Source organism: Artemia sp. Qi Xiang Cuo, chromosome 3, assembly GCF_049724085.1.
Source record: "Artemia sp. Qi Xiang Cuo chromosome 3, ASM4972408v1, whole genome shotgun sequence".
Lineage (NCBI taxonomy): Eukaryota > Metazoa > Arthropoda > Branchiopoda > Anostraca > Artemiidae > Artemia > Artemia sp. Qi Xiang Cuo.
In genome coordinates this window covers 25,821,930-25,835,090 of record NC_142796.1, presented here as the reverse complement: position 1 = coordinate 25,835,090, position 13,161 = coordinate 25,821,930, and the positions used below count along the sequence as shown (strand labels likewise).

Sequence of the window (13,161 nt, the reverse complement as noted above, 5' to 3'; positions counted from 1 at the left end):
GATCTACCACTATTTCAAAGGTGTAAATATAAGAAAAATGCACTCCCCCCAGGATTTTTACAAATTGGCCCTACTGTATTTATGAAAGTTAATGAAAGAAGATAACCACGTTTCTTTTCAATTTCAAATTATTGTTTAAGATACTATTTTATAAGTCTGAAATTCCCTAATATTTCATTCTTGTAGCATTAAAATAAAATCGGGAACAGAAGTAAAACAGACAGAACAAAATGGCTATATAAAAACAGAACAGGAAAATCAAGGACAAATCATCTGGTTCTATTCATAATTTTTTTGTATGAACAGAACAGAAACAGGTACTTTGAAAACATAATAGAAACAGTGCCCATGCTTAGTCAGAAGATAAACGTGTATAAACATTGCATTCACTTATTACCGCATGTATGGTTACAACCTATGATTATGGCTTCATTCATCAAGCTTGTATATAAAAATCAGTTTATTTTAAAATGAGCCATTAAACAGCTCTATGATTTTCCAGTGCCCAGCTAGTTGAGGAGGGAAAACAACAGAAAAAAAGATGCTGTTGATGCAGAATGTTGTAGCTCAAGCCACTTTTCTTGTTTTTCAAGCCTACATATTTTCTTTGTTGTTCAAGTCAAGAGACTATAAGTTTTCTATGTAGGAGTTTCGAACAAGGCGGTTCTAATAGTGTACTTTGTGTTCTGTTCTTACACTATTTTTAGGAGTTCTGGGTTATTTTATTTCTTAGTATGGGATGTGATTGTCTCTTACTAGGCTGCTAGCTACCACTGCAACTTGGACAATAACCAACCTCAACATACTTATGCTATAATGAAAGAAAGGTTAAGGGGGCTTAGCCATGTTTTATGACTTTTTTTTGACTTGACTTGACTTGACTTTTATTTTCAACTAATAATACATCATACTTAACTGGCACTTACAATCCATTTTTTGAATAACATTATCAACAAACGTAGAAATGGTAAGAACGTATGACGTTTTATTAAGCCACTATTGTGACTTGAGCAGCGTCACACAATCTTTTATCATAAACCAAAACTCATTCACTCTTTCTACTCTTTTCATACCATTCAATACAAATTAACTCAATTTAACTCAATGGATGATAGATTACCAAAAATTGTGCTTTTCAGCCACCCATCTTTGACCAAATGGAAAGACTCATAAGAGGTCCTCTAATGTGGTGGAAAGAGGTATTAAAAAGGATTTAAAAGGGATTAGAACTTTATGCGAGGGAGTAATGCATGAAGCTTTGAACAGATTAGGAGGGAGGATGAGTGTGCAGCTGTGTTGACCTCCAATAGCTTGGTGTTGTAACAAGTTAGTAGTAGTAGTAGAAACATTGTTACTTTTTAATTATACAGAACACACCCAAGAAGTGAAGTTAGGTTAATCCTAACAAAGTATACCAAAATATGATGAAAACATAATACTTTAGTAAAAAATTTTTGGAAAGCACAAAGGACAAGTATGAAAAGCAGGCTGCTTAGAACACATTAAATACCTGACAATAACCTAACAAAAATACCAACTTTATATACTAAATTTTTAATTAAAATATACCTACAACGTAATTTTATCACTCAGGCTTAGCTAATGATCTCCAAATACAGACAATTAAAGTGGTTTTTCTCAGATCTTACATAACAAAATTCTATTGTGTTCTGGATAATTAGCAAGCACCAAAACATTAAATGCTCATGGGTATATTCTGCTAAAAGTTTTATGGGGTTCATTGTGAATGCTGTAGGTGTATTTTGTGACTGCAGGTAATGTAGGGTAATAACTGAACACCCTTATTACCCTAATTATACCCTTGTGTGTAAATGTACCTATACTCTTTGTCAATATTTCAGAAAAAAAATACTCTCTAACTTTACACCCTTGCATCATGACTTTACGTCCTAATTATACAATTGTGTGTAAATATACCTAAACTCTTTATCAGTATTTCAGTAAAAAAAAATACACATTTTATTCTCCTTTAAAAGGTGCAATCCTAGTTGTTGAAGTGGCATTTGGAGGAAAATATTTGCTGAAATGGACCAATAAAACTAAATTGATAGTAAATGGTCTGTTACTCGAAGTGGAGTTATATGTCGATTTCTAGCAAGACAATATGCTCCTCAGGTGTATGGATCAACATTGATAGAAAGAACTGAAGTGAACCATTGGTTGACATTGTCCAGTAACCTTTTGAATATGCCCCATCATCTTCCAAAGTTCATCAAACAAGTGAGTCTAAATCTCAATTTTATTCTTATCTTTTCTTTTTTTAATCTTGTATTGTAAAATTTCTAATTGTGCACATGAGAAAAGAATGATTGACAAGTTTTGGATGAACAGAGATGGTATTTGAAGCTCAAGATTAGGCTAAAAACATTACTTTTGATTACTTTTTTTGATGGGGGAGATGGTTTTGGAAAAGGGCTGTTCCACAAATTAAAAGAAAAGCCATTATTCAACATTTTTTGTATGATTGTTGCAACTTGTTTTTCAAATTGAGTTGTTAGACTCCCTGGAGAGGTGTAATGTAAGCAAGTCATTCTGAATTCTTCAACCTGATTATTGTGACTTTAAAGCCCCATCTGCATATGTACTTAGCTAAACATCAATCTCCAGCTATCATCACTTGAACCAATCAGGGCTGCTTATAAAAGAGGAAGAGAATTTTAGTAGGTCAAAAGCTGTTATGTTTAAGCATAGATGTCTATATATTATAAGCATACATGTAAATTTGGCTTAGCCTAAAAAGAAGTGGAAAGTCATAATAATTGGATCACTGGCAATTTAAAATGAAAATATAGAAATAAGTAACTGTTAGCACCACTCGGAGTATAGTGTATCGTAGCTTCATTAAAAAAGCAGAAAGCCCAAACAAAATTTAATATGATAAATATGTAGTGTGATAAGATTAAAGCAGAATTATTTTTTTTGTGATTAACAATGTAATAATTAATCAGTATTTTTTTCAATATTCACAACAATCCTTCTCTAGAGCTTTCTTGTGTTGTGCCCCAAATTTTCCAGCCAACAATACAGGAAACGAAGGCACAGCTTGGTCCAATCATCTTGGGGCTAGCAAGCCAAGAACAGAGTACTTGAAGAACTGCTTCACCTGATGTTGCACTTCAATCTGGAATGATCTTTCTGAGGAAGGTATTCTTAAAAGTTTCCCTGTTGACTCTTTCAAAAGAAGATTTCATAATCATCTAAAAACCTTGATGAAAGACTAGTGGCAAATAAGATATTTAATCATACCTGTTGCTACGAATTTAGGAGTAAAAAAAAAAGTCAGAAGTCCAATCTCTACATAGAAGGTACTGATTAGTGTGCCACATTCTTAGCAAGGTCATTTAGGCCAGTCAACTTCGAAGTAAGAAGACTTGCTGGTGACAGAATTCAGTTTTTTTTTTTACACTTTCCTAAATTTTAAACTACCTGAAAATACAGTCATACAGCAGTTTAGGGTAGGCTAAAAACGGCTAAAAATCAGTTTAGGGTTGGCTAAAAAGTAGTTTAGGGTAGGCTAAAAACGTCTGAAAAGCAGATTAGAGTAGGCTAAATACGTCTCAACATAAGTCTAGGCTAGGTTAAAAAGCAGTCTAGGGTAGGCTAAACAAAGCTAAACATTAGTGTAGGGTAGGCAAAAAACGGGCAAAAAGTGGTTTAGGGTAGGCTAAAAACGGCTAAAAAACAGTTTAGGGTAGGCGCTAGAAATAGCTTCCACTCTTACAGGTTTCCAAACTCATATGACTGTATGAAATTTACATCATTGTGAAATTGGGGAATGATCCCGCAGTCCGTGGTATAGCTGGGGGAGGGGGCAAGGGCAAAGACCGCCCCCGGGTGCCAAACTGATTCAAACTGCCTCTGAGGAGGGCGCCAAACTGTTTTTTTTTTTTCAAATCTTTTTCGTCAATACTATGATCTAATTAAATTGTTAGTGATGGGGGGGGGGGGAGTAAGGCTGAAAACCATTGCTTGGTCTCTGCCTGCAAAGGGATGATTATTTATTAATCAAAATGTAATGCAATCCTAATGATTTGTCACTGTAATCTAACTTAATTTGGCAATTTCGCCTCAACTTAGTTGATGAAATCAAGCAATATTTTTCAGAAATAAACTATAAGTAATTATGATTAATTACACTATGAGTAACAGCGTGATTATCTTGTTTATAATGAGCGAAGTAAGACAGTATTCTTATGGTTCCCTTTCATAAGCAACACAATTGCAATTTTTACTGATAAAAAACGTTTTAGAAGCTTATAAATTTTCTTTGAAAACCTTCATCTGGTAGTATCTTCCAATTCTTTCATATTGTATAAGCAAGCAGTATAGAACCAGTGTGGGTTTTTTTTTATTTTAGTGGCTAAAGTTGTTAACGGTTCTGGTTTAAGTATTCTTGTTGGTACTTATTTGTGATGCTTTTGTTAGAATAAATCCCCCCCTCCCTCACCCACTGCTCTTTATTTCTTTACTTAGTTGTTTTACCTGTTCTTTACTGTACTCAGTTTCATTTCTTTACTTTTGTCTACTTATTTTTAGTTACGTATTTTGCTACTTTCTTTTATTTAGATGTGAATTGAAGTTTTGAAAAAAAAAAGAATAATTATGAAGTAGAGTTCTTGGTGAACTTGTCTTGAAGCTTTGTTTTCAAAAGCAAAGGTTTTCTAGTGCTGTTTGGTTTCTTTCTAAACGTAAACAATTCAACAGTTAGTTGCTATTGGGCAAATCTTTTTAAGGTAATGTAATAAGTTATTTATGTTTCAATCTGGCATGAGTGTAAGATATTATCTGCCAAAAGTACGAATCAGCTTGGAAAAATTATCTGCCAAAACCTGCTTTGGAATGATGAATAATAATAATTGCTTAGAAAAGAATTAGTCAAGATTGCCAAAGGCCTGGTCTTTGTCAAGGTTGCCAAACAAGTGTTAGACTTTATAATAGAAAACAGTTTAGGGTATTTAGTAACCAATACACTAATCAAAGATAATGATATTTTTCAATAGGATCCTAACCCTTTCAAAGTCATAATACAGATTACTACTAAAATTTATGTTTCATGCTAGGATCCAACAAAGAAAATACGGTGTTTTTAGGCACCAAGGCCCTATCCAGGAGGGGGGTATACTGAGTTTGCCCCCCCCCCTCTAGCAAAAACCTAGATATGCCCTTGTTAAGTACCTATTACTGTTTTTAATAAGCCTATCATTGTTGTACTTAGGCGACTTCATGTTACTATGAGTTTTAGTAGTAGCAGTAGTAATATGATTATATTCGTAGATTAATCCATAGAAGCCCCCCTCCTACTGGGAATAAGGAAAAACAATAGCTGAAATGTGTGTGGACGGGGTTATTTTAACCCCGTCCTAAGACATCCTCTGATTCAAAATAGTAACTGGGTTCTTATTTTATAGCTAGAAGACATTCTATCAAGTCAGAAGTTTTTGGTTGGAAAGAATTTGACCATGGCAGATTTTGTCTGTTGGGCAGGTGTGTTTTGTGAGTTTTTTTTTTCTTATATATAATTCTAGATTCTAATTGTGTTTCTTTGTATGTAGCCCTAGAATTTATCTATGACAGATGTAGTCTGTTGGGCAGCTGTATTTTGTGAGTTTTCTTTTTTCATATATAACCCTATAATTTAATTTTTTTTCTTTGTATGTATCCATAGAATTTTTCTATGGCAGATTTATTCAGTTTGGAATCTTTATTTTTTTATTTTTCTTTTTTTTTATATAACCCTAGATTCTAATTGTATTTCTTTGTATGTAGCCCTAGAATTTATCTATGGCAGATTTTTTCTGTTGGGCAGGTGTGTTTTGTGAGTTTTCTTTTTTTACATTTTGTTTCTTAAATATCATCATTTATGCAATTAGGGGACAAATGACTAAACCATCAAGCCAAGTTAAATATGGTATCCAGGGAAGATTTTTGTGGTTCAATTCTTAAACAATTAGTCTAATGATAATTATGGATGAATTTTCTAAATATGGTTTTAGGTATTCGTTCAACTAATTACGTAAAAAAATTAGCTGTATAAAAAATTTGGTCCCACATCCTAGATTATTACGAACAAAGGTTTAAAAGGGCTGAGCCCTATATTATTGATTAAGAATGTAAGACTGTTTAAAAGATTGTGCTTTTTTGCCATCTATCTGCAGCAATACAAACAATAGGTCCTTCCCAAATGTTCCGGGAAAAGGTTATACCAACGGACGGAAAGGAAATTGGGGAGTCATAAAAGAGAGTAAAGAGTTATGGCTTGAGCTGAGGGGATGGAGAAGGAGTATACACAGCTTTTTGGGACTTAGGTAGCCTAGCTCGGCAATAAAGTGTTGATAGTAATATGAGATGTATTTTCCCGAACTTCAAATGATTTTTATTTAGTCTAGAATTACCTCTAATATACATAGGCCTATCCAAGAGCAATTGCATCATGAAATGAAATGTCACAGCACATTAGGTTTGGTGGCTTTGTGTATGTCCTGAAATGTGTCACTTTGGAAGATTCTTTTTTGTCGCCAAAAATATTTTTCATGCTTTGAAAGCAGAAGAGGCCTTCCAGAGCCACCCATCATTATCATGTTTGCTTATATCCATATTTGATACTCGGGAAATTCCTCGAATTTATATATATATATATATATATATATATATATATATATATATAATCAAATAAATATGTCAAAATTAGCAAGATCCGTAATCATGCTTGCACAATAAAAGGAACTTCTCCCCAGACAGACAAATAGTTCCCTAAGTGTGCAATTTTCGTATTGTAGTCCCACACCCCTTACAGCAAATTCTCAGCCCCCCTCCTCTCCAGGAAAAAAAAACACTCTGAATAATTAACTATATACTAGTACTAAATAGTGACAAAATGAGTAAAGAAATGAATCGAGTTAATTTGTTCTTAGCAAGGAACTTTTGAAGATAGTAATTTTGTTAGACTAGAAATTTTGAGCACATATACGAGAACTCCTCGTCTCTCCAATTTGTACGAAGGATCACCTCCTCCTCCGCTCTCTTGAAAATGTATATAAAATAGTAGGGCGTAAACCGTACCTTTTTATCAACAGCTTTCTCTGCTGATAGTTTTATTCTCATTGCTCGTATCTGACTCTAAACTTCTGAGATAATTGCCGAAAGACATTTTCTAAGCTGTTCTCAAACAGAGGATTACCAGGGCGGGATATGTTCAATGACACTGATCCTCCTGATCTATCCTATTTATAGGTATAGATCCTTACTATCTCTTCATTTGAGAACAGCTTCTTCATGGTTCTTGGTTTTTATCACGGAAGTTGTGAAAACGTAAGATACGACGCTTATAAATGACAGCGATACGGCGTTTGCAATAATGATTGATCACCTCACGCGCATGATTGCGTTTGCAATAATGCTTGAAGACCGCTCACGCGTATGATTATGATGAATTCTAAACGTTAGACCTTATAGTTAGCGAATTTTTGGTAAAAAAAAAAATGAATGATTAGGATCGATCTTCGAGCCTCACACATAGTTTTGGCTTTACATATGATGATCTTACTTTTCAGTAAGTATGCCAAGAGATAAAAAAGTATCGACTTGCTATATTTTCAATTAGTTGATGAAATAAAATGATTCTGGTGAATTATAAATATTAGACCTTGTACTTAGCGAATGTCGGGGAAAAGAAATCGAATACTTAAGGTCTTCAGTGTCTCTATATGACTCTAATAGTCTTAATATAAGAGGATTTAGAGGTATAAATTATGCTTTATATATGAGTCTTAAATGTTTTTGGTGAATTATAAATATTATACCTTGTACCCAGCTAATGTTTGTGAAATGTATATAATGTCTTCAGTGTCTCTAAATGACTTTAATAGTCTTAGTATAATTGGTTATAAAGGTCTAAATGATGCTTTGTAGACGAGTCTCAAATGTTTCTGTTGAATAATAAATATTAGACCTTGTACTTAGCTAATGTTGGTGAAAAGAAATCGAATAATTAAGGTCTTCAGTGTCTCTAAATGGCTCTAATAGTCTTAGTGTAATTGGCTTTAAAGGTCTAAATGATGCTTTGTAGATGAGTCTCAAATGATTCTGGTGAATTATAAATATTAGACCTTGTACCTAGCAAATGTTGGTGAAAAGAAATCGAATAATTAAGGTCTTCAGTGTCTCTAAATGGCTTTAATAGTCTTATTATAATCAGCTTTAAAAGTCTAAATGATGCATTGTAGTTGAGCATTATAGATGCAGATATATAATATTGCAGATGTGTATCTTAAGTATTATAGATAAGATGCCTTTTCATTTTAGTAAATCCAAACTGGCATAATATGATCGCTGATAAGACACTGTCATCTTCTCTTCAAAAGTGGTACATGTCAATATGTAACAATAAAGATGTTCGTAATGTTATTGAGAATCTGCCAGCAGAAATAAAGCCGACAGTTTCTAGTACTGCTCCAGTTCCGAAGCAGAATAAAGATCTGGGAAAATTTTTGGAGCTTCCTGGTGCTGAAATGGGTAAACTAGTTGTCAGATTCCCTCCTGAAGCCAGTGGCTATCTCCACATTGGCCATGCAAAGGCTGCCCTGCTTAATCAACATTATAAGGAGAAGTTCAATGGGAAACTGATCATGAGATTTGATGACACTAATCCTGAAAAAGAAAAAGCTGACTTCCAAAAAGTAAGTCTTTATAATTTTTTTTATTTCTTTTGATTTTTCTAAATCGTCAGGATCTTGCAATACTAAGCCGACATCTTTTAATATATTGAAATGTTTTATTAAAATCATGCAAGAAACTATTGAGTCAACTGTAGTCCTAAAAGCAGTAAAGGCTGACTGATCGAACACCTTTGCCTTTGTTCTTTCAGTTTTGCTCAGTAAAAAGCACTGACTAATTCATATTTTAAATTGTGCTTGTATCAGTTTGAACTGCTGCAGCAAGTCGGCAGCTGCTCTAAAAGCAAAAACAGCAGCAAAGGTGACTGGTAGAACTTCTTCGCCTTTGTATTATTCTTTTTGCTGAGTAAAAAGTACTGAATTTCTAATTGGCATTTTACATAGTGCTCGTAGCAGTGCATAGTGCTCGTAGCGTAGCGGTGCGTAGTGATGTAGCAGAACTGCTACATCAAGTCAGCAGCTGCTCTAAAATCAAAAACAGACAACAATTATAGACTGGTAGATCTTCTGTGAGTATTCGAAAAAAATTCATAACTGCAAAGATGTGTTCTGTTTATCTATTGAGAATCCTATAATTGATGTAGACCACAATATTAGATGTAGGAGATCTTTAGACCACAAACGGTCCTCGAGTTATTTCTTTTTCTTGACGCTGCTGTTATGACTGGAAATCAGTAAGGCATTTGTTGAATATTGGATTAAAAAATAAAACTTTAGCTAGGGATTGCAATGAAACGATTGATTTTAGTAACTTATCTATTGATGATTTGTAAATTAAAATAGTAAAGTCGATAGATTCTCCATTGATAAAGATGTGACATGCACAATTCTTAAATTGGGTAGAGTTGGTATTGGTCTAAAATAGGATATACAAGCCATATTCCATTACTAATAATTCTATTAAATATTTAAACCAACACGGGCAATATCAAAATTGCGACATCACAATATCGCAATTTATCAAAATTGCGGGTAATCCATCTGTTCCTCATCTCGACCTTCCTTTCATATTCCTGACAACTTTCCGAACTTGTTCTGACGAGACATCCCTTACCGAACTCATAATCCTTTTCTCTCATAGGAAACAACGCAAATTAGCTCCAATTTTCCTACCTTCATTCTATACATTCCCCTTCTAAATTCTCTAAATAGCCTGGCCAAGTATCGGCCGCTGGGATATCTGATAGGGCCTTTCTTTTGTTATCATTTGATTTCATTTTTGACCAGACGTCTTTTGTATTTCCTAGATTAAAAGCTTGCTCCAGCTCCTTATGTTCTTCTCTAAGCTTCTCTAAGCTTTTTTCTATTAATCATTCTTTTATATTCCTGCTTTTTTCTTTAAATCTTAACAATAATTGAGGATTTTCCTCAGATGAAGAGTTATTTTTAACTGCCTCTAGTAAATCTTCTAAATAATTGTTTATAACTCTTCATTCATTGTCAAAGAAATTTACATTTATTTTCTTGTTTAACCTTTCAGACTTTTGAGCTCAATTATAAATAATTGAACCCAATTCACTCAGAGTCATATCAACATCCATTGATGATTTATACATAATTTCAAGTTTTTCAATATATATATTTTTTTCTAAGTGTTTTTGAGAAATTGTACATAAGAAATTCAACTATTTTCATAAAATAGTTGAAACATATCCATATTTAAGGAAGGAGGCAACCCTCCCCTATCTAGTCGCCTTCAGATTACTTTTGGCTTTTAAAGGAGGAAATAAAACTCTTAATTTATGTTCGAAAAAAACCTCTTCCGAAATTCTTCATATAAGCTTTAGAGCAATTTCTGAGGGTCGAAACGATTGGAAGGCAAAAAGCCCCTTTTTGTGCCCTTTTTTGCTAACTGCCCCTTTCCTAATCCTCATTATATTGGATCGGATTTTAGATAGTCATGTTGCTCAAAATAGTTAAAAGGTCCAAAATATATGGCTCTTATCATGGCATGACGTCTCTCCAACCCCTGGGTAAATGGTCGTGAATTATGCACATTGTTTACATGTATATTTTTTTCGGTGTTTTCTTTATTTTAAATGATCAGTCTACAGTATTTCCTCTGTTCTGTGATTTTCATAATTACCGTGATTTTCTTTTTTGTTCGAATGTTATTGACAATAAAAAATACGATGCCAATATTCATATTATTTCCAGTAAAACTAAAAGACGCTCAAGTCGTTTAAAAGTTTTCGGAGGAGGCAGGTATCCCCCGCTTATATGTGGTAGCTCTCATTTGTAAGCTTCGATTAGCCGTGTGATGTTTTTTGCTGTTCTGTGTTGTTGATGCTAGAAAAATAAAAACACACTGCTCAGATTGAAAAGCAGTTAAGTGCATATCACGTGATTTGTATTTTGTACCAAAATCCAACAAAATTTCAGCAACACTTGGCTTTGGTGAACCATGGTTTTCTTTGATTTTTGAGTTACGTCGGCGTTGCCAAGAGGAATGTGTAAAAGCACGTCGATGTAAGTATTCCTTTTAAAATAAGCTCTTAAGCAGCTTACTACGATGCTCCAGTAACTCGCTCCACCGATAATAAAAACGTGACACATCAGTTGTATACAGGCTAAAATATAATTTGTCACATTTTATAATTTTCGATTTTTCAGATTCTAGATTTTTGAACATACTTATCCCATTGGGGCACACTTCATTTTAGTTCGTTGGCATTTTAAGGGCTTTGAAAATATTTTTCGAAAATTCACCAAATTTTGTTCTTATAGTAAGCTTTTACTATTAAGTTAAACCCAAATATTATTTACCGTTTCTCAATTAGCTATAAATAACAAATTTTCCCACTTCCACATTCTTTTTTCCAAATTGTCTTTTAAACTTTTGGTTACTAATGGACAGGGACTAGCTGCAACCATGATTAGACAAAAGTTGTTTATAGTTAGATAAGATATTTAGATAAGATATATATTTCTAGAAATTGCTATCACAAGCCCTGAAGGGCCGAATTCGAATTTCGAAGTCCATAAAAAACAAACAAGCAAGAAAATCATAACAAAAGCACAACAACTTAAAGATTGGCAGCTAATTAAAAAAAAAATTTAAATAAATAAATAATCAAATATCTGAATGCTTTATGGTTCCTTTGTCACTTGTATTAAAAACTTCAAAATAACAACTAGTTAATAAGGTAAAAACTAAAAAAACTGAAAAAAATAAATAATATAAACATTAACTAATGTTTAAAAAACAACTTAAAAATGTGACAGGTAACAAAAAAAAAGAGTATAGAGGAAACTGAGCTGTTTATTTTATTATATAAGAGAAAAAACAAAAATTATGTACATATTAACCACTATTTATTAAATAAGTAAAAAAAGGGATAAAAGATTTTTTATACCGCAAGGTAGTACAAAGACTGGGAGATAAGGCGGGGATAGGCTGGGACACAGTTCGTGGAGGACGATTTCTATCAGGTACATGGTATTCAGTGAAAAGGTTCTCAGTACAGGGGTTCAAAAGTGCCAACTTACCAAAACGGAGGCACAAATTAATTTTTCGTGTTTCGAGGGTTTCTAGGTTTTAAATATTTAACAAATACAAAGACGGTATCTTGCCCTCTTTAAAAATAATTCTTATAGCTCTCTTTTGGACATTTTCAATTTTTCGTGTTGCTTCATTAGAGAGGCCAGGGTGCCACACAGGACAAGCGTACTCTAATATGGGACGCACAAAAGAAATGTATACTTGTAGTAAATATGATTGGGGGCAACTGAATTTATTTAAAAGTTTAAGGAGGGAAAGCGAGGAGTTTGCTTGTCGTAGGATATTATTTATATGGGCCTCCCATTTCAGATTAGAAGAAATTGTAATACCAAGGAGTTTAAGAGATGTGACAGAGGTTTCAGGAGGAATAGGAGCAAGAAAAAGGGGAGGGGATTTAAGGAAACTTCCTGAAACTATTGCGGATTTAGAAGGGTTAACTGTCATGTCAAGGGAAGAGGCCTTACAGGCAATATCTTGGAGTATGCCCATTGGGTTGCTAAACATGTTTTTATGACATATCTCTAAAACTGTCAAGTCATCGACAAATTTCCATCTATTGTCATAAAGGGTTGAAAGGCTATTAATCATAAGTGAAAAAAGAAGAGGGCCTAGAATAGTCCCCTGAGGAATGCCATTAAATATGGGAGATGATCTGAGAGACAATTTAGATATTTAACTGCTTGAGATTTATTAGAAAGAAAAGATGCAAAGAGTTTAACAAGGAAAGTTTCAATGTTAAATTCATTTATAAGTTTATCTATGAGAAAATTGTTGATAATCAAATCGAAAGCTTTTGGAAGATCAATATAAATTAGATTAAGCCAAGTGTACGGTTTTTCAAGGAATTTACTCATAGAATCAAAAAGATGGATCAGATAATGACAGGTTGACGTGAAGTTGAGATTACCAAACTGTCTAAGATCAATGAAGGGGAGGACTTTAATCTTAAGCCAGTCTGCAAGAAAA

The 13,161-nt window shown here is 33.5% G+C and overlaps 2 protein-coding genes across 2 annotated transcripts in view; one reads left to right on the top strand and one right to left on the bottom strand.

Annotated features, from left to right (window-relative positions):
* LOC148953928 (calcium-dependent secretion activator-like) overlaps positions 1 to 5,246 on the bottom strand; it is a 97,486-nt gene extending 92,240 nt beyond the window's left edge. Inside the window, exon 1 of the mRNA XM_089086024.1 lies at positions 5,197 to 5,246. Within this exon, the coding sequence (XP_088942150.1) occupies positions 5,197 to 5,246 (50 nt within the window). The remainder of the gene's footprint in view (positions 1 to 5,196) is intronic.
* Positions 5,247 to 5,435: 189 nt separating this feature from the next.
* LOC148953927 (bifunctional glutamate/proline--tRNA ligase-like) overlaps positions 5,436 to 13,161 on the top strand; it is a 29,077-nt gene continuing 21,351 nt past the window's right edge. The window contains exons 1-3 of the mRNA XM_089086023.1: positions 5,436 to 5,505; positions 5,614 to 5,622; positions 8,323 to 8,696. Of these exons, the coding sequence (XP_088942149.1) occupies positions 5,481 to 5,505; positions 5,614 to 5,622; positions 8,323 to 8,696 (408 nt within the window). The 5' untranslated portion in view covers positions 5,436 to 5,480. The remainder of the gene's footprint in view (positions 5,506 to 5,613; positions 5,623 to 8,322; positions 8,697 to 13,161) is intronic.